The sequence below is a fragment of the Dinoponera quadriceps genome, unplaced genomic scaffold (assembly GCF_001313825.1).
Source record: "Dinoponera quadriceps isolate SergipeBrazil2010 unplaced genomic scaffold, ASM131382v1 scaffold2600, whole genome shotgun sequence".
Lineage (NCBI taxonomy): Eukaryota > Metazoa > Arthropoda > Insecta > Hymenoptera > Formicidae > Dinoponera > Dinoponera quadriceps.
The window spans coordinates 2,159,105-2,178,152 of record NW_014556795.1 but is presented as its reverse complement, the minus strand read 5'-3'; the positions used below and the strand labels follow the sequence as shown (position 1 = coordinate 2,178,152).

At 42.8% G+C, this 19,048-nt stretch overlaps 3 protein-coding genes across 9 annotated transcripts in view; 2 read left to right on the top strand and 1 right to left on the bottom strand.

Annotated features, from left to right (window-relative positions):
* The first annotated feature begins 121 nt into the window (after window positions 1-121).
* On the top strand, window positions 122-1,390 carry LOC106748191 (protein KRTCAP2 homolog). The gene is made up of 3 exons (XM_014626470.1): window positions 122-324; window positions 491-709; window positions 858-1,390. Exons 1-3 carry the CDS (start codon window positions 321-323, stop codon window positions 1,031-1,033), a joined length of 399 nt encoding a protein of 132 aa, XP_014481956.1. The 5' UTR covers window positions 122-320; the 3' UTR covers window positions 1,034-1,390.
* Window positions 1,350-4,626, bottom strand: LOC106748190 (stomatin-like protein 2, mitochondrial). 4 transcript variants are annotated; one of them, XM_014626465.1, is made up of 8 exons: window positions 4,157-4,452; window positions 3,515-3,695; window positions 3,339-3,452; window positions 3,045-3,192; window positions 2,719-2,967; window positions 2,249-2,404; window positions 1,810-2,054; window positions 1,389-1,583 (listed from the first exon to the last, which is right to left on the bottom strand). In XM_014626465.1, the coding sequence occupies exons 2-8, from the start codon at window positions 3,575-3,577 to the stop codon at window positions 1,389-1,391; spliced, it is 1,170 nt and encodes a 389-aa protein (XP_014481951.1). In that variant the 5' UTR covers window positions 3,578-3,695; window positions 4,157-4,452. The 4 variants fall into 4 exon arrangements, with proteins under 4 accessions (XP_014481953.1, XP_014481952.1, XP_014481954.1 ...); XM_014626467.1 differs by lacking the exons at window positions 3,515-3,695; window positions 4,157-4,452 and adding an exon at window positions 4,543-4,626 and having other exon boundaries at window positions 1,350-1,583; XM_014626466.1 differs by lacking the exon at window positions 4,157-4,452 and having other exon boundaries at window positions 1,350-1,583; window positions 3,515-3,577.
* Window positions 4,627-4,705: 79 nt separating this feature from the next.
* LOC106748189 (trinucleotide repeat-containing gene 6C protein) overlaps window positions 4,706-19,048 on the top strand; it is a 49,827-nt gene continuing 35,484 nt past the window's right edge. The window contains exon 1 of one of the 4 annotated variants that reach the window (XM_014626454.1): window positions 4,706-4,794. The gene's annotated coding sequence lies outside the window, so the exon portion shown is untranslated. The other 3 variants (XM_014626460.1, XM_014626457.1, XM_014626461.1) reach the window with 3 other exon arrangements.

The window sequence follows — 19,048 nt, the reverse complement described above, 5'->3', positions numbered from 1 at the left end:
GTATGTTTTCTTACTTTAACTTATCGCACCCTATCGCACTCGTCGGTTCAGCGGTGCAGCTGTAAAGAATAGAGAGAACGCCAGGGATCGATGTTTATCGATACTCCGATATCGATAGCCAACGTTCCAGGGGTGCGTTCCGTTTAACGGAACTGATTTGTGTCTTTCTCTACTTATTACCCAAATGTTGCTGACGTATGTGTACACGCCGGTGGTACGAAACCTCTACACATAAGTGTCGAGTGAAAAAAATTGTATGTAAATTTTATTTGTAAAATAAAGTTGGATGCTTACAATCACCCTTTAATTATTCAGCAAAAATGGGTATGTATCACGCAATTTTTACAAATTATTATACGTAGACTACAAATTACTTTATATATAAAGGTTTTGACAAGTGTGTGCGATAATTCAAGAAGGCAGCACGTTGTTTATACTGTATTTTAACCGTTTTCTCGGAACTTTTGTATCATTGACATTGTCCTTACAGCCGTCAACAGTGGAATTTCGTTTGTGCTGTCGTCGATATTAACTGTGCTCCTATTTTCCGGGATGCAAATGTACAAAGCTTGGCTCAGTTCGTCGCAGTTGGGAACTGTCCTGGGAGGATACATCGGATCCTTGTTATTTATATGCGCGTTAACCGCTGTTGGGAATCTAGAAACTACCTTGTTTGGAAAGTCGTTTCAGCAGAAGTTATTCCCAGAAGGTACATATAAAAGCAACATTCATATATATAGGTTTCTCAATCATATTTTGTTCAGTATTATAAATTTCCTAGCAATTGATATACGGAGAAAATTTATATGGAAAACAAGCGTCACACAAGAGATTGATGTGTTCTTAATTTGTTGCAGTGATTTTCTCTTTGATATTGAGCCTGTTCGCTTCTGCCCTGATCCATCGTGTAGCTACGACAACGTGCTTCATATTTTCTATTATTGCTCTTTATTACGTCAATCGAATATCTCAAGAAACGTACGCCATGCCTGTGCAGAATCCAGCAACAGTGCAATTGAAGAAACGCAAGTGAACAGGGATATTTGTACAATCTTTACTATCGTACTGAATAGTGTCCTACATAAAGCTTCCAGTTTTTATCACTTTTATATTTGTCGCGAGAACTACTTGCAATCGCTTTATCTAGAATAAGAGCTTGATGACTCTCTTGACATTACAGTAAATTTCAATCACCTTCAATCATTGTTAACTTGAGGAACTTAATTTGTAATATACAAAAGATACTTCTGCTCAATGAAGTGTATTCGGTAATTTATCATTTAATCGTGTACTAAACTGGCATGTCATGATATTTACATCGCGATGTTCCAATAAACACGATACATGAGAATGTGAAAAGATATATATATTTGCAGATATAAATATATTTATAATATTTGGGGCTTTTGTTTTCCCTTCTTTCTAATCTTCTCCGCCTCCTCTTTGTCACTGTAATATTCGTAAGCCTCGTCAGAATGTGGCACGTTAACCGAAGCCTCGGCCTCGTAATCGCTTGACAATTGTTTGACTTCCTCTTTGTCGATACTACGTTCCGGCATTACTTGCTTGTAAATTGCCATAGCCTATGAAGGAGGAAATTCTTTTATTATACTTGTTAAGATTTATCAATCACATCGATTACGTTTTGAAAACACGAGCGGCCAGTGATTGTTGCTTTTCACCGTTGGATCCCTAAATTTGGACCAATTATGTTGACGAATTATTCAACCGTTGTGTTTTCCGAACGCAACCATTGATACTTACTGTTGCAATATGCAAACAATAAGCAGTTCACCAATAGTGACGAACCTGTGCTACAAACGTCGACACGTCTCCCACGTTGCTCGGTAATATCAACGTGTTGTTAGTTTGGGCTAGTTTTTTAAACGCACCAACATATTGCTCCGCTACGTTGAGCGCCGCCGCGTTCTTCGCGTCCGTCGCGCCGAGGGCATTCGCGACAACCTGCAATCCCTTCGCTCGCGCTTCCGCCACCGCCACTACCGCTGCGGCTTCCCCGGTAGCTTTATTTATTTGTTCCTGCCTCGCAGCCTCTGTAAATATTTTCTATATTTTATATTATAATAATATATTGTATAATATAAGTAAATATATCATGCATTATAATATATATATAGATGTTACACGTTTGCTCAGGATTAAGATAAATAAGTTGCGGAAAAGTATACGATAAATGTGAAGCTTCCGCAAGCTTATCGACTAAAGATTATCGAGTGAATGTGAACACCTGAAGCTAAAATTCGTGCGAGACGTTTGCCTTCGGCCACGTTAATCTCAGCCTCCCTGACACCTTCGGACTCCAATACAGCAGCGCGTTTCTTACGTTCGGCCTCTACCTGCATCTGCATCGCTTCCTGAACTCTTTGTGGTAATCTTATGTCACCTGACATGCAAGAGCAAATCCGTCATTAAATATGATCGATGAAAAGATCGTATCAGGGGTACCCGTAAGCAACGTCGTCTTTTTTTCAGGTTGAATAAACATCGCCACCTTGTTCGTGAACATGACTTATTATTACGTAACCTGCATACTGATTGAATTTATCGACGCTTAGCGTGATTCTTGTGAAATTTTGAAAGTATTAAATGTTAAATAAAATAAAATGTTGTATAAGCAACGTTACTCGTGGGTAAACCCCAATACAATGTGATAGATATTGTATTCTTTTGTGTGCGTGTGTGAAGAAAAAAACTTACGTATTTCATATCGCAAACACGTTATACCCCAAGCTCCGCTGGCTTTATTGATGCTCTCGACTATGGAAACGTTCAATCCCTCCCTTTCCCTGAACACTTTATCTAACGATATCTTTCCTAGTTCAGATCGCATGGTAGTTTGGGCCACTTGGATAACAGCAAATTCTGCGTCCTCGACGCCGTAAGATGCTAGATAAGGGTCCGTTACTCTCAAGTATAACACGGCATCGATACTCAGGGTAACATTGTCTGGAAAACATGTGCAATTGCAGAAATTGTCACAACACAAGTGAGCGATATATCTGACGCTTATCGATCGCAATTACCTGATGTAACTGCACTTTGTTGTGGTACATCTATCGCTAATTCCTTCAATATTTGCACATACTTAACTCTATCGATAACGGGAAGCAGAATGTTCAGACCAGGCTCTAAAATTTTATGAAACTTGCCCATTCGTTCTACGATCCATGCCTAAAGCACAATCACAATGTTTCGCTTTAGCCAATTGTTCGATTCAACTTGGGAACTTCCGTGAGTTTTTTTTTCACAGAAACTTCCCACAACAATACAGTTCGCACAAGTGAAAAATGTGTTGTTATTACATGGTGGACGATTACCTGCTGTTGAGGAACGAACATTATGATAGTGTTTATTGGGGTTAGCGGCGAGTGGCGAGAATTCTGAGACATCGAACCGAACATCCGAACTCCCATCTTCGCGAAAGCATGATCCTGCAGAATGTGTACTTCGTGAGTTGTCGAGAAGTATAAATTTGTTGTGTCAAGTGCCCTACCTTGAGGAATCCTAGGTTTCTCGCCAGCACCATCGTGCCGCCGGTTGCAACGCGTTTGTACATTCTCAATTGTATTGAACTTACGAACTATAAAAGTGTAGTGCGGACTGACAGTTTTTACTTTGCAGGTTATAGCAGTTACGATGCATCAACGTGGTGCCTTCGGAAGAAGAACCCGGCACTGTCCGACACGATTCGACATGAGGAAAGCACTCGTCGCAATAAGGATAGAACAAAAATATTCCGTAGGAAATCACTAGATTATAGGTGTACTTTTACGGCTAGGCTGCGCTTTCTGCAGCTAAGATGAAGTAGATGTACATTCGACATTTGGCGGAAGAGAAAGGAAGATAAAAGTATTGCAAAATAATTCAGAAAGTACAGCTGCAAAAAATAAATCTTTTAGTAATTTCTGTCAGGAATCTTCAAGTCCTTATCCAACAGCCAATAAGCGAGTTCGATATTCAACATGATCGAATCGCATTGCGTAATTCGGGTGGGGTTCATTTGACATCGTAATGCGTAAAAGTATTACATCATTTTGAATACACAAATCACTTGTGAAAATAATAACTGTAACAATATTTAAATGTTCTTGCTTCAGCATTCGTGTAGCATCGAATGTTTCCATTTTATATTTACTTATATTTTCTCGATACTTTCTAGTGTCTTCCTTTTCGACTGCGTTCGTATTGAAGACAAGCATTTATTCCCAGGCAGCATAAATTTCTAAAAGACCTCTCAAAGACGCTTGAATGAAGTCTAAGGTAATAGAATGTCTTTAAGATATCTTTCAGAAATTTGTTCCGCCTGAAGAAAGATTTCCGCTTGGCGAAGTGATGTACTATTTGATGAACAACGTACGTGCAGATTGTTATAAACAAACATTGGTATGATTTATTCTCAACAGATGGCGCGCGTGCGCCCCCTCTCCACCAAAGTTTCCGTCCCTGCTGATCGTTGACGATCGTCGCGGTCTGTCGCGTCGCTGCCTACGGTCTATCTCTACCTTACACGTGAAGACTTGCCTTGTCATGCATCGGCGCCGGTGCGCGCCATCTTTGACGCCGCGAAAGAAGCGGCCGCCGCTGTCACCGGATGCCCCATTTAGCCGCCCCTCTCGTTCTCTCTGAGGCGCATTTTCAATAAGAACACTGTGATCGTACGAGATGTGTTTTTTGCGTGTGTCAAGTGTGTGTCAAGTGTAATTTTTCGTGTGACAGTGAGACCCTCGTCGATCGACGCGAACAACGCTGGACGCGTAACGGACCGTCTTGCAGGTGAGAGCGATTCTCGTTTATCTCCCCGTGCGCGCCCCGCGAGGCTGCTGCTTCGCGCACGGTAAAAAGATACCACCTACAATTTTCTATGTACATAAACGAACATGTATATATAATATGCCTACGATGTGTATACATACATGCATATATATAATGTATATATGTAGTGTCTGCTTACATACACATATACACACACACACATCACCTAGGTACGTACTTGTTACGCGTATGTGTGTACACGCGCGTCGATCGTGAAACGAAGTTGTGTCGCGGCGAGAAACGAAGGATCGCATCGCTGAAGCGGCCTTAAAGGAAGTCGACTTATGTAAGTCGACCATGCGGGGAAGCCGCTTCGTCGTCTTACGTTTCCTCCGCGGACGGCCGAGCTACCATATTGCATTGGCGGCGCGAATAACCTCGAACGAGACGCTCGCTCGGCCTCCGCGTCGTCTTCGCGATCCGGACGGAGAAGTGAGAAGGAGGAGTAAACCGACGCGGTGCCGCAATCGATTACACGAGGTATAAATTTAGAGAGCCCCGCGCGCGCGCTACCTGTTGTCGTTGCGATCTATCGTCGCGACCCGTATGTACGTGTCCGTCGGACCTTAACGCCGAAGGATACGTGATATATAGGGCGAGCGGAGAGACGCACGCCGATAAGCGGATACGCTTCTCGGGCTCCTTGTAGGCGCACCGAAGAGAAAGTTCTAGGCGTGCGCGCGCGAGCGTGCGGCCTCGCAGCGCGAGCGATACAGCCGCTGGGATTCGTCGTCTTCCTAACCACGGAAGAGGATGCCGAGTTTTCCCCGCCGGTGGCTCAAGCCACGGGAGTCTACAATGAGTGAGAATTTAAGGCGTAAGATTTGAGAAATTCACTAATCATAATTGACTTTTCCTCTATAATTCGACTGTGAGAGCCCGGGGAGAAGCTCCTCATACAATGGTCGCTCGTTTTCCCCACGGCGACAAAAGCATTCGTCACGCCGAAAATCCCGACCTTACCGACGGGATACCATATCGGTGTCAAGTTCTAATTCCTTTCTTTGTGTCATTCTCTTTCTCTCTCTCTCTCTCTCTCGACTTTTGTATCCGCCAACAATATCCTCATGTTCGCCCGTGATACGAAAAACGAGAAAACATGGGAATTTTTCCAGAGGGGGGGGGGGGTTATTTTTTCAGGTAGCCGAGCGTCGCCGCGCATCTTTCCGAAATCTGGCGGAATTTTGCGCGTCCGCCTTGCTCTTTCGCGACGTTGCATACGTGTCACCTCCGCCGAGCGTCGGTTCTCGATTAATACCGCCGCTGCAGCGACACGCATATTGGTTTACGCGCAGAGATTCGGATACCTAACGGATTTAGAGACGTGGAAAGATGTATGTGAGAGCGCGCGTTTTGTAGCACGCACTACGTGGCATGGAGAACGCGCGGCGGAGCGCAATCGACTGAGACCGAAGGTAAAGGAATCGATTCTCTCTTGCATTCTCACGGGATGAATCCCGGGATATAGATAGATCTAAACGCGCCGGTCCGAGGAATCGCGCGTATCGGGAGAGGGAAAAAAATACTCGAGACCGAGAGATCCGAAAGGCGCTGCCGCCTGCGAAAATAATCTGATCTCTCGTCGCCACGTAAAACAGGTTAGGTTCGTTTGAGCGCGCGCGCGGGAAGGAGAGAGAGAGAGAGAGGCAGGGAGGTTAGGTCACCACCGAGCAGTACAACACAGGGTGAACCATCGTCGGTCAGCCAACGGTAATGTATACTTGAGGCTGATGCTAAAAAATTATTTTATTTGTGTCGTGTGCACACACACACACACACACACACATGCGTGAATATGTAATTCGTGCATCGACGAAATATAATTGGCGTCGAGAAATTCGACGGGTTTTTCTATTCAATTAAGTATTCCGTGTTTGTTAATGCTTGACGCTTTTCAGTTCCGGTCGTGTCAGCTGTTTTTCCTAGAGAACGGGTGAATAGACTCTGAGAATATTTTCTGAATAGAATTCTTGCTTGACTGTCAACAGTAAGCAAGTCTCATCGTGACAAAAAAGAAGGCGAGTAAGTGTCAACGAGCGGATCTCATCGTGAATAGACACAATGTGTTTCTTATAAACTCGAGATTACATTGTACGCTTTTTTTGTGTGAATATTGGACGTAATCTCGAGTTTATAGGGAACACATTGATACATTATTCGCGATTAGATCTGTGCCGGCTCTTATTTGTCTTCCTCTTTGTTGGGAATCTTGCCCTCAAACGAACGATGCAGACTTCGTTACATCGTTTAATTTTAACTGCGACGTCACGTAGCAGCGTGAATGAATTATGAATTCTAATTCGGATCTCATTTATATCGAAAACGATCCATACGCGCTGGCAAATTGAATCTTGGAGTCGGGCGACCCCGACTATATAAGTAGCGTTTTACTTAGTCAGTTTAATTTAAACGAAAGATGTTAGAATTTCGACCTGTCGATCGGTGTGTAAATCCCTTCGAGGTTAATCCCGTCGAATTTGGGAAGCAAATATCGCTCGAAGAAACGTTCGTCAGCTTCCGCGTATCGAGAAATCCCGGGAAACTGCTTCGCAATTAAGTCCAAACGAACGCGCCTGAAACGCACAAGCTCCCGTAATTCTGGACTTTAAGGAAAGTCTCGACTTTAACTGGCATCCGCCGAGAAGATAGCCCCGTGATGCATCACCGAGTCCGCATACTTTGGAGCTCTTTAAAAATAACGTTTGTCTCACGTGGATGCGCGTTTATTGCGCGTCGCAATCGCGTGTATTTCCGACTGCACACGGCCGGTGTCGTGGAATTGCGGTAACGCTATTGCAGGGTAAACTTACACAGAGGGTTGCACGCACCCTCCCCTTTACTTCAATGGTTCACCCTCGCAATCGGTATCGCGCACATCACGCCGTGTAATTCAAAAGTTAGGCACGATGCGCGACGCTCTCATGTTTAAAGCGGAAAATGGATGGGAAATATTCGAATTTTAACATTCGAACGGTCCGAAATAGAATAGTCCGATTTTACTCGGGTCTGAATATTATCGGGACGAAATTGGGGTTTTATATTCGACCGTTGAAACCCATTCGAATTAGTATTAATTCATCCACTGGCAATAGAATAGAAGTCGCCATAAAAAATTGAATACAGACAGCTAATTGCATGGATTTATCTTCACTCGCTTTTCATCGGCGTTCATTAATGTTGCAACTGGTTATTTTTGTAACGCGGGATCTTTTTATTCTTTCGTTGGCGACGATAACAGCTGGTAGTCCAACGTGGTGGCTTTTCGCTCCTTTTGCCGCGGTAGTTGATTTTTGTTTTTAGTACGGTGTACTCTATATTTATTCTTACCGTTGTAAGAAATTAATGGCGCCTGTGCAAGCGAGATATAAATAACACTGTGTAACAGTTCTACGGCTAATATGTGTTTGCTATTAATAATTAACATCGGGAAAAAACATAGCGAGGGGAAAAAATTCACGCCGTGTGCGGCGAAATTGTGCACGATTACAACAATCAAGATGTAAGAATCGTTTTGTTACACACATCGTTATCGTAATCCGTGCAACTTTACTTCTTGTTACTTGGATTTCTTTAGTAATGTGTCAACATTTAGCGAAGCTGGCTAAATTGGCAACGTTTCTCTGCCGTTGACACAACAATTACACATCGTTCTCGACCGAAGCAACTTGGTGAATCAGTAGCACAAAATTTGGTGTTAAATTTAACACATTTCCCAAACGGTCCACAGAAATTCTTCTATTGAATTAACAAAAGGCGAACATGCTGAGAAGTAATACAAATATTAAGTAAAACATCAACATAAAATTAATATCCATGATATGTTAATCGACATTGACCTGTAAAGTATGTTATTTCAACTTTTACAAGTGTTATTTTTATCTCCTGCGAATGTTATTTTAACACTCGCACACGTTGAGTATCGACTCAACACAAAATATTGAGATAACACAAAACACAGTGTATTAAATTAACACACGGATATGTTAAAAGTTTAACAGAAAAATTTTAACAAGGACCGATTTTAATACAAGTACATAGTGTTTTTTTTTTCTTTTCTTTTTTTGTCGCAATGTAAGTGCAATTTTCGTGAAATTGTTTCGAAAACGTATTTGACGATTTCCGCCTTAAGTAAGAGATGACGAATATCAGCTTCGTCTATACTCGTTTACGTAGGTGAACAAGGAGAGAGGGTAGAGATAATAAAAATCATAATGATACTGGTCTTGAAGGCATACACCGACCCGGTCGGACCTCACTTTACACCTAGCAAAACCTGTTTAGGTACTTAGATATCTCCCTAGACTCTCACCCTGTTAGGGATGCACAGGCGGCAAACGGTCGAAGCCGATGCTCTCAACCCAGCACAGGACTTCTTTGTCCAGATTCTATCGAAATTATAACGAAAGGCAAGGATTTCTTTTTTTGCCAAAACAGAGAACGTAGGTCGCGGAGGGGCGGAGGGAAATGGAAGCGTTAAAAGCGATCTGTTGAGGATTTTCGAAGGCGAAATCGTCGAGGAGCGTCGAATCGATCGCGCGCAGTTCGCTGGAGTGGAGGTGTAATTTCTTCACGAGCCACCCGGTAGCGAGTGCGGTTCGGTTCTCGAGGCTCAAGTGCCCCGCAAATTGGTGCACGGTGTGCATTTTTTTCCGGGATGCCATATGCACCGAATCACGACGAGACGCGAAACGCGGCGTCGCGCGAACACCGCGTCGAAATCGTCATTTCCTGAGCGAGTGGATTCGGCACGCGCGCGCGCGCTCGCTCGCTCGCGTGCACTCTGTGTGACGATATACACCAGGAGTTTCGTAATAAATATATGCCTGGGATAAAATAGTTAGGGGAGAGGGTCGACCTTGCCCCGCAACCGACCGACCGCCCGCCCGCCCGCTTGTTGCCAAGCTAACACCGTGTATATAGCGCGAAGCGCGTACGAGACGCAATCGGTGCGACGAGAGAACACGAGAGTATGCGTGCATATGTGTGTGCGTGTATATATGTATGTGTGTGTTCACGCGCGAATAGGGATGCTGACGATACATCGTGCGTGTGTCGCGAGCATTTAGGGGATGCCACAGCTATCGGTGCTTCTCCATCGATCTGTGTATATCCGTGTATATTTTCGGTCTCTCTCTCGATAATTTGGTTTGCTTCTCAGAACATTGATTAAGCTTCTGAGTGTCGATGCCCGCGGGACAGCGCTGAGCACACATTTTAATCGATACCGTGTAAGTCCGGACGGAAAAAGACACGATTCTCTGGGGGAGTTTCTCCACGTATTTTTCCAGTACGTTTTAAGTATACATCGACTGTGTCGAGGCTGTGGATTATTGCAGGGACCGCAATGCTTTGGGGTGTAATGATCGTTAAATAGAGGTACACTTGGATTGTTTGAGTGTATTTCTGAATACAGTTAATTTAGGGTGCACACACGGTAAAGAATTAAATTTAACGCATTTCACGTATCTCCAACGGTCCACGCAAATTTTCGTGCTAATTTGACACAAGATGAATATGTTGAGAAGTAGCACACGAATATTATGAAATTGCTTAGAAATTTATATAAAATTAATATTAACATATCCATGATATGTTGATCAACACTGAAGGTACAAGGTACTATTTTAACACCTACAAATGTTATTTTTACACTCGTACATGTTGAATATCGACACAACACGAAATATTGAGGTAACAAACACAATGTGTTAAAATTAACACATGGATATGTTAAAAATTTAACATCTTAACAAAGGGAAAACGCAAGGACCGATTTTAACACATACAAAATGCTTTTTCCTATGTAGGGTGAGGTAATAATTATTATCACCTTGAATATCTTCGGGAGATACAAATATTTTATTACCGATTAGATGAAGAGACGAGGAAAGTTTATATTTACGAAAGATGTTTGATATGATGACCGTATGGTTAGATAAGTTTTTCTCCCACTCTTCCCTCACCTTTCAAAGATGTTCAAGGCGCTTTTAATAATTATTACCTCACCCGGTATATTCGGTGCTCCGGCTTTGATTTTTCGATAACACTAATATAGCGTGTTATATCGCGACACATTGTTACATCATGTACGAAAGAAATTTTTTTCCCGTTTAAAAATACCGGTGACGGACTCGAGTTATCTTTCCACCTATCTTCGATATTTCATTAAAAATCGCCTCCCAACTCTCATCGCACGATAAAAGATATTCCGGGAATCGCGGGGTGTCAAAAAATACTCATTGAAAATGATAGCGACACCGATACATAAAAGCCCCTCGATATAGCTTTGTACTGGGTGTGCCATGAAAATCACGATATAAAATTGCTGGAGAAAAATTGCAAGGCCGTTCCTCTCTTCTTAACGACCATCCGAACGAAATGCAGTCAGGCTCCTCCGTGTAATCCTTACGCAATCCTCATTAGCGTGCTCCGAAGCGGAAGTAAACGATGGATCGAGTTGCATGCTTTTAACGTTGCCTCCTTTTTCCACCGTTTTAGCGCGAAATGATTCTCCCTCGTGCGGCTTCGCCCGTATTATTCCATCGTTGATACTTAACGAACGATATCGGGATTACCGGCTATCCGCGGGCGCTGGCATTGTTGCACTTAATAGAATGTCACTGCATTATCAAGCACTTCCTAATGCATCTTAATGCACGCATATATGTACATGCGACGTTCCGCCCCCTGAGTCGTTTCGGGGCGCTCGAAAATAAAAATAAACGCGTTACGTAATCGCGCGTATTCTCGCAGTAACGCATGTCAGAGAGTGTCTAATATGCACTGTACCGTTGTGAAGGTGCACGTAATATTAACATTCGTATTTAAGGTAATCTATCAACGGCAAGTATCAATGCGTGCGAGAGGCGTACAGCTGATTATAATAACACGTGGATTAATTCTCCTCCCCTTTTCGTGCCTTTTGCCCCTCACTGCTTCTTATCTTGGCGATATCTTTATCGTTGGTCATCAAGATTGAGTATATCAGTCACTGCCAATTCGATGCCACTTCTCGTGTATTGATATGTTAAAAGTACAACATTGGAAAGAAAGTAACGATACTTCTACAAGTAATTTACTCGGAGGGACAGTGGTGTGTTCTCATTATCTTTTCGCGCGCGATACGTGGGATTTTTTCAAGTTATTATATTTTTCATCGATACGGACACGTATTTTTATAATGCTTCTTATGAGTTGAGTATTGTAAATTACACAATAGTTACTAGCCGAGATACATTTTTCCCACATTTGTATTAGAAACAACGTGCAATTCAAAGTACGGCGTTGAAAATGCACGTACGGGGGATATCTTTTGCCTTCTCGATGTTTCCTTCTATGGTAAATTCATATACACAATCAGGTTCAAAAATATACCCGACCAAACTATTCGTTTATTGTTGTCACACATAAATTTTGGCTTCAGTACGAACGTATTCCAGCCAGGCAATACGAGTCTAGGAAATCATGTTATTAATATGCCACATTGTTCAACGAAAATTTTCTGCGTGAAGGGATGTTACGGAAACCAACACATCGTGCATTGTTTCAATAACTCGAGTATCGGTTTCAACGATAAAATGAATGAGAAAGATCGGCTCCGATTATATGGCGCTGTTGACGACATCTATTGATACAATAGCATTTTTGGTTCCGTGTTTCACAAGCTACGTGTATGTAAACGTGTTTTATAAATAACACGCGTTATATTTTTAAACGAGCTGTCCGGCCGTGCGCTGTAATTCTACGCGCACTTCTACAAAAGAATACATTTTCATGCGTCGTTTGTATTACGGAAAAAAGTGCTGCGAGCGCTCAGTTTTAGCTTCCGTTATCGGTCGAGGAGAACGCACATAGCCGGGGTTCTCGTCGAGCACGACTCTCTTATTGATCGTCCACGGTCTCGCGGAAGTTGGCTCGAAAACTTTGTTTCGCAAACGAAACCCGCTTCTAGGTAGTAGGTACGCGCGACTGCGACACTGCGAGATTTTTGTATCCGCGATCGCTTTGTCCGACGTGCACAGTGAGGCCTTTAAAGAGAGAGAAAGAGAACGATCCAACCCGAAATAATTACTACACTGCAAATCCAAGTGTATAATTTTACACATTTTGTTGCAGTCACTTTTTGCACAATTGTAATTTATACATGTTATTAGTATAATTTTTCACGCATGTGTAAAAATTACACATTTAGATTTGCCGTGTAATTTTTACACATTTATGTGTGTAAAATCATAGTGTGATGCGTAATGTAACACGCCTATGTAAAAATGTGTAAAAAGTGACTACATGTGAGATTACACGCTTGGATTTGCAGTGTACGCAGTTTTGAAGCGCTTATTGCATGCGCTTCGCGCACACACGTACACAGCCGTCCGATGAATTATTCCGCGAATTTAATATTATTCATGGGACGTGTCGCGGGTATAATTCGATTATTCTCAATTGCCGCGGCGATTGCGCGAAATCATCAACGCGCGCATTTCGGCGGCGCGATCCGCGGTCGTCGCACACGCGATAATTGTGCACGTAATTCGCGCATTCCGTCCCCGAATGGAAATCCAAACGTATATATCCGCCGTTATTAAAAGCGCACGACGATGCCATCGGCTCGAGTTTCAAAAGCCGGAGAACCGACGAGAAGAATTTGCGCCGCGCGAATAAACGCGCGCGAACCTTTCTAAAATCGCGGCAGAATGCCGGAGGTGCTGCGTCGCACCTCCGCAATGGCGCAACTCGAAAGATTCTTCCAGATTCGTATTCGTCGTTATTTAACGTTAAATGTGTAACCGTCGCCGGTCCCCAGGTCGAGATAAAGTTTCGTGCACGCGACCTCCGCGCGCGAGACGAATAAAATTCAACGCTAAATGGCCGGTGGGGTCTAAATGCGGGTCGTGTTTCTCGAGATTACGTGCCGTTATCGTCCCAAAAAGTCACTCGCTCACTTTCAACATCGGATCTGAGATCTTACGAATTACACACCGACCGTGTGTAATACGAAATACGGCTCGATCACCTATTCGTGGAAAATCCCACGTTGAAAATTGTATTGTAGGAAATGATTTTTCTACACATTGCACAAAAACCATTTATACTTGTGTGTTAATTTAGCATATTGTTGTGTGTATCTATGTTATTTCAATATTTCGTATTAAGTTGATATTCAACATATGTAAGTGTTTTAACATTTATTTTATACTTCAGAGAATGTGTCGTTTAATATATTATAGATGTTAAAAAACTTTAATAATTAATACTATTGATGATATATTGTGCATGTTAAAAGTTACAGACAAGTTGTTTTAATTACCTTCAGTAACGCGATCGTTATCTTAAAACTTAGATAATATGAAATACGTATACAGTTAGAACGTAGAAATAGTATAGTACGTAAGATAGGCGACAATACTTAAGATTTCTAGTGCGAATTTCATCAGTAGTGAGGCATGTTTTTCAAACATGATATTGATTGAATCAGTTGGCACATAATTAAGATCTCCGGCAAGATCATCGACGATATTATAAAAACAACGCGATAAGAAAGAAATGATATACTAACATTTTTTTTTAGTATGAAGATAATGTTTGTTATAAATAACATTTGACATTATAAATATATCAATTTAAAACATACAATTTGTTTTCAAATAAAATCAAAGTGTTACACTTTTGGCGTTAATTTTTGACACAATAGTTGTGCGTTACTCGTCAATATATTCATCACGTGTTAAATTAACGCAAAAGTTTGGGTGAACTATTTGGGACGTGTGAAATGTGTTAGATTTAATGCAAATTTTTTACCGTGTAATCGCTGAATCCAAATTTCGTTCCGAAATCAGGCGATTGTGCGCGATCGGATGTCATTATTTGCGTGCGCCTCGACTCGATACAGACATCATCGTCATTGTTCGCTGATCCGATAAAATCGTTACATCTGCTGCGCCCACGTTGACCTTCCGTGCTAACGTAATCGAATTAGTATGGTTACAATTAGCGTCACCGCGCGAATTAATCATGTTTTACAGCGTGAAAATTCCTCGCGGATAGACGCTTTTCATGCAAGTCGTGTGTAACGCTTTTTAACCTTGGACTGCAATGACAACTCCATGAAACGGTAACATCTTGATTAGCGCAGGGTGTGCCGCGACATGAAAGTTGTTCGAATTCAAGGCTCGAGATGCAGAGATATCGTCCTCGCGAGTGCATCCAAGTGAACGAAGTGCAGCTCGCAAAATGCAATTTTGACTTGTCTCGGTGATTCCGAAACCGAAAGGATATTTCCCAACTGTGCGAACGCGGGCAGCAATGTATTCAGCAATCCATATGAGAGAGACACGATTTTTATTTCGGTCTCTTATTAAAAAAACAAAGTTACCGAGATTCTTATCGCGGTTTCTAGATAAAGAAAGGCGCGAATGTTCTAAAGAAAAAAACTTTCCGGTAACGCATGTAGCAATGAATATAAGCTAAAAATGAAAATAATGAAAATAATGAAATATTGATCACTGCGCATCTCACGTGTCACTATTCTCGGATAGAGATATAAAATTACTGTCTTAAATACTTCTTCTAAGCTTTATATCAAAATTTTCTTATCTCTGTAATTTTTTTTTTCTTAACCGTTTTACCAACTTTCCAGAATGATCGGATAATTTACCGTAATTTACCGAGTTACCATCATTATCTTTATCTTTATTCTTGGACTAGTAGATGGGAGGCTGTGAGAGAGATTCATCTATTGAGACGAAAATTTCGCCTACCGAAATCTATCGTCGTCTGCTGAAATCAAATTTCGCCGCGTAAATATACCGCGTTCGTAAAGCATGTATTTTTGGTGCATACAAGGGAACTCAAACAAAGCCAGGGGTGAAAGAGCACCGTCAGATAAGTAGGTAAACAAAGGCACAGGTCGCACAAGGAAGAATAAAGAGATGCATTCGTGAATGATAATACGCCTGTTTCTGGACGCCCTCCAGTATTTAAGGGTAAATATTATAAATTAATGTCACGGGCGCGCACGAGTATCGAGTAATCGATTATCGTTGATTCCAATATTTCCCGTGTTGTTCATTCAGAACTGATATTCCAAATATTATTGTAACAGCGTTGCTTATGTACCGCGGTATTTATATTTGTTTACGCCCGTGCGTGGAAAGATTGAAATAGCGTTTGCGTGAGCAATTTATAGAATATAGTACACAAATACCTCGTCACTAAATATAAATGAGTTTATTTACGGGGGTAATAATATAACCTAGAAGTGATTTAGAGGTAATTAGAAATTCATTCATCCGGATACTTAGAGCTTAACATTCACTTATAGGAGAGGATTGGGAGGATGCAACGGAGTTGCAAAATTTACCAGGCCGTTACTCTCGTTGTTTGCCATATTCCCATGGTGGATTTACGAGAAACTTAACGGGGGACTACAATTTATTTGTATCTTTGCCGCTTTTTAATATTTTGTTCGCGTCTGCCTCCCGAGTTATCGGAGGAAAAAGACGGAACGGCTGTTTCAGGCGGAGATAAGTGGCAGGCGTTGCTGTCTCGTCGTATAATAGACAGTCACATAGATGCGATTGTATTTATACTCAGTGACGAGATTCGTGTTCCGGAAACGAGGAATTGTCGGGGGCGCTCCGCATGTATTTCGGGAATATCACGGGGAACGTTCCGGAAATACACACCGAGAGAATACATCATGAAGTAAATTTCACAATAATAGGCTAATGAGAGCTTTCCTAAAGCCGATCGCCTGTAATATCTCTCCCTTCGCGTCCCGATAACACCTCGCTGGCCTACTGTACTGTTTACCCTGTTAGAAGCTGCTTTTTTTTCTCCCCACGAGGAAGGACAGTATCAATTTTCCTCGATCGAGCGTCTTCCTCTTTTATCGGGCCCGTCCTTCGTCCACGCGAGAGTGAACTTTTATTACGGCGACCTTATTCGGCGTGCGGTATTATTTTAATGGGCCCTCTCTCTCCCTGAATCGCTGAGGCTTCCTTTCGATCGTCCATCTCGTCGCGCGGATTTGAGACCTTTCGCAAAATACCCTCGCTCGCTTCGCAAAAAATCATGTGAAAAAAAAAATATGTGTCAGTGCACGAGGCGGCGAGCGATATCGTATCGTGTCGAAAACGCGACACGGGGCACTTCGCGTTACTTACGTTAGCATTAATTTGAACGCTCGCGTTACACTCACATTCTCGAATTTTGCGAAATACGCTCGAGGGGCGAAAAAAAAGTGACGATATCGTACAGATCGATGAGCAAGTAGTGAGAATGAGAGAGAATAAAATTATTCAGCGCGGCGGAATAATGGAGGCTCGTGCCATCGCACGAGACGCGAATCCGCAAGATCAGGATTCACTTCGTCCGACCAGCCAGAAGAGGGCAGTAATAATTATAAAAACGTCCACTCTATTATTAATCTATCTTTGGGATGTATTCAAAATAGCACGACTCGTAGAAGGGCAGACGTGCGCCAGAGAGAACAGCGCTCGTACTCGCCGTCACACACACACGTACACAGTATCGTGCACTCGCGCGCACACTTGACGGTTCTCAACTGTCGCATCGCGTTTTCTCACTCGCAACGACGCAGTTGTGAAACAACCATAAACGTGAGTCGCATTCGTTTCAAAAGTGACACTGATTTCGAAAGTCTCGGTCGAATCTACGTAATGCGTGCTTTTTTATTATCACGAAAATTTATAGTTTTTATTGTAGTACTTATTGTAGTATTTTTCTGAAACGCAGAATATAGATAAATAGATAGATAAATAGATTGATAGATAGAGAAGGAGAGAGAAAGAAAGAGAGAGAGAGAAAGAGAGAAGCACTTTCAAAGAATATTGAGAATTTATAATATTATTTATAATATATATATTTTTACAATAAGAATACTTGTAATTTCGAATTCAAAGTCTCAAGCTGTTTCGCATCCGTTTGAATTCGATGAAACTTTTTCTAGTCTGATTTGATCCGTTCGGGTGTGACTTGATGCTTTAGAATATTTTGATTGATTTTCTCTTTTTAGAAATATCTTTCTTCGAAAAAAAAAAAGAAAGGAAGTTACCGGAAATAGGTTTTACAGCGAGAAGAGACAGATATAAAGCTGAAAAGAGTTTGGATGAATGACGTGGATGAATTTTGACGCTGCTGAAAAAGGACGTAGAGTTATCGGGCTTTTTTCGACGGAAACCAATGACCCGGCATCCGAACTACGAAAATAGAACTCGTCCACTGAACTCTCCTGTATAAATGCTGGGTAAAATTCGAATTGTGCGATATCGAGTGCTGCCATTCGAGCGGCGCGCGATCGCTGAATTATTTCTCGTCGCGAATTCAAGAATATCCTGAATATCTGCTGATAATCAGCAGCTCGGTAAATAACAGGCGAGAACGAAAGCGCGTCTCCATATGAATTTCGAGCGGAATCCGATCGCAACGGCGACAACCTTGTCGTCTAGACGAAGGCGGCCTAGTCGGCGAGCTTCAAGGCGCTCGCAAGTAGAAAGCCGGATCGGATCGATGGACGGGAAGATGGCGTGAAATCGAATTTTCCGAAGACTCCGAGTGTATTATCGCGCGCAGTAACAGGACCTGACCTGGGGCAGTCCTCGAGGAGAGACGACGGCCCAGGATGAGAGCCACTGGCTGCCGGAGCACACACAATGACCACCTGCGCGCGCGCGCACGTACACGCAGCGTACACACACACGTGCGCGCGCGCGCACCTTGGCATCGAGTGGATCAATAATTTTTGATACTCACGCGTACGGGACATTCAAAATACGCGCTCACGGCGCATGCAACGTAGTCTCGCGACATAATCGCGACCGGCGGCGAGGGAAACGCGCGTTTTCCGCGCATTTTCTCGACACGGAGACGCGGGGAAAGAGGGAGAGAGAGATGCGCTCTTTGCTCGTGAACGAACGGAAAGCGGAGACGAGCGAGTGAGCGAGCGAACGAACGGACGCGCGCGCGCGCACCAGAGTCGCGTCGAATAGCGGCGTTTCGCGTTCCGATGCGCTAGAGATACTCGAGAGTGCCGCGCGCGGTCTCGACCGATCCGCCATTTTTAATCGATATAAGCCAGTGCAGCTAACACTCGAATGCGACTAACATTCGAGGGATCGCGTCTCGCCCGGCTATTCGCGATTTTCGCCTCGCAAGATGGTCTTTAAACGGCCCGAATGTTCCCCCAAATGCCCTT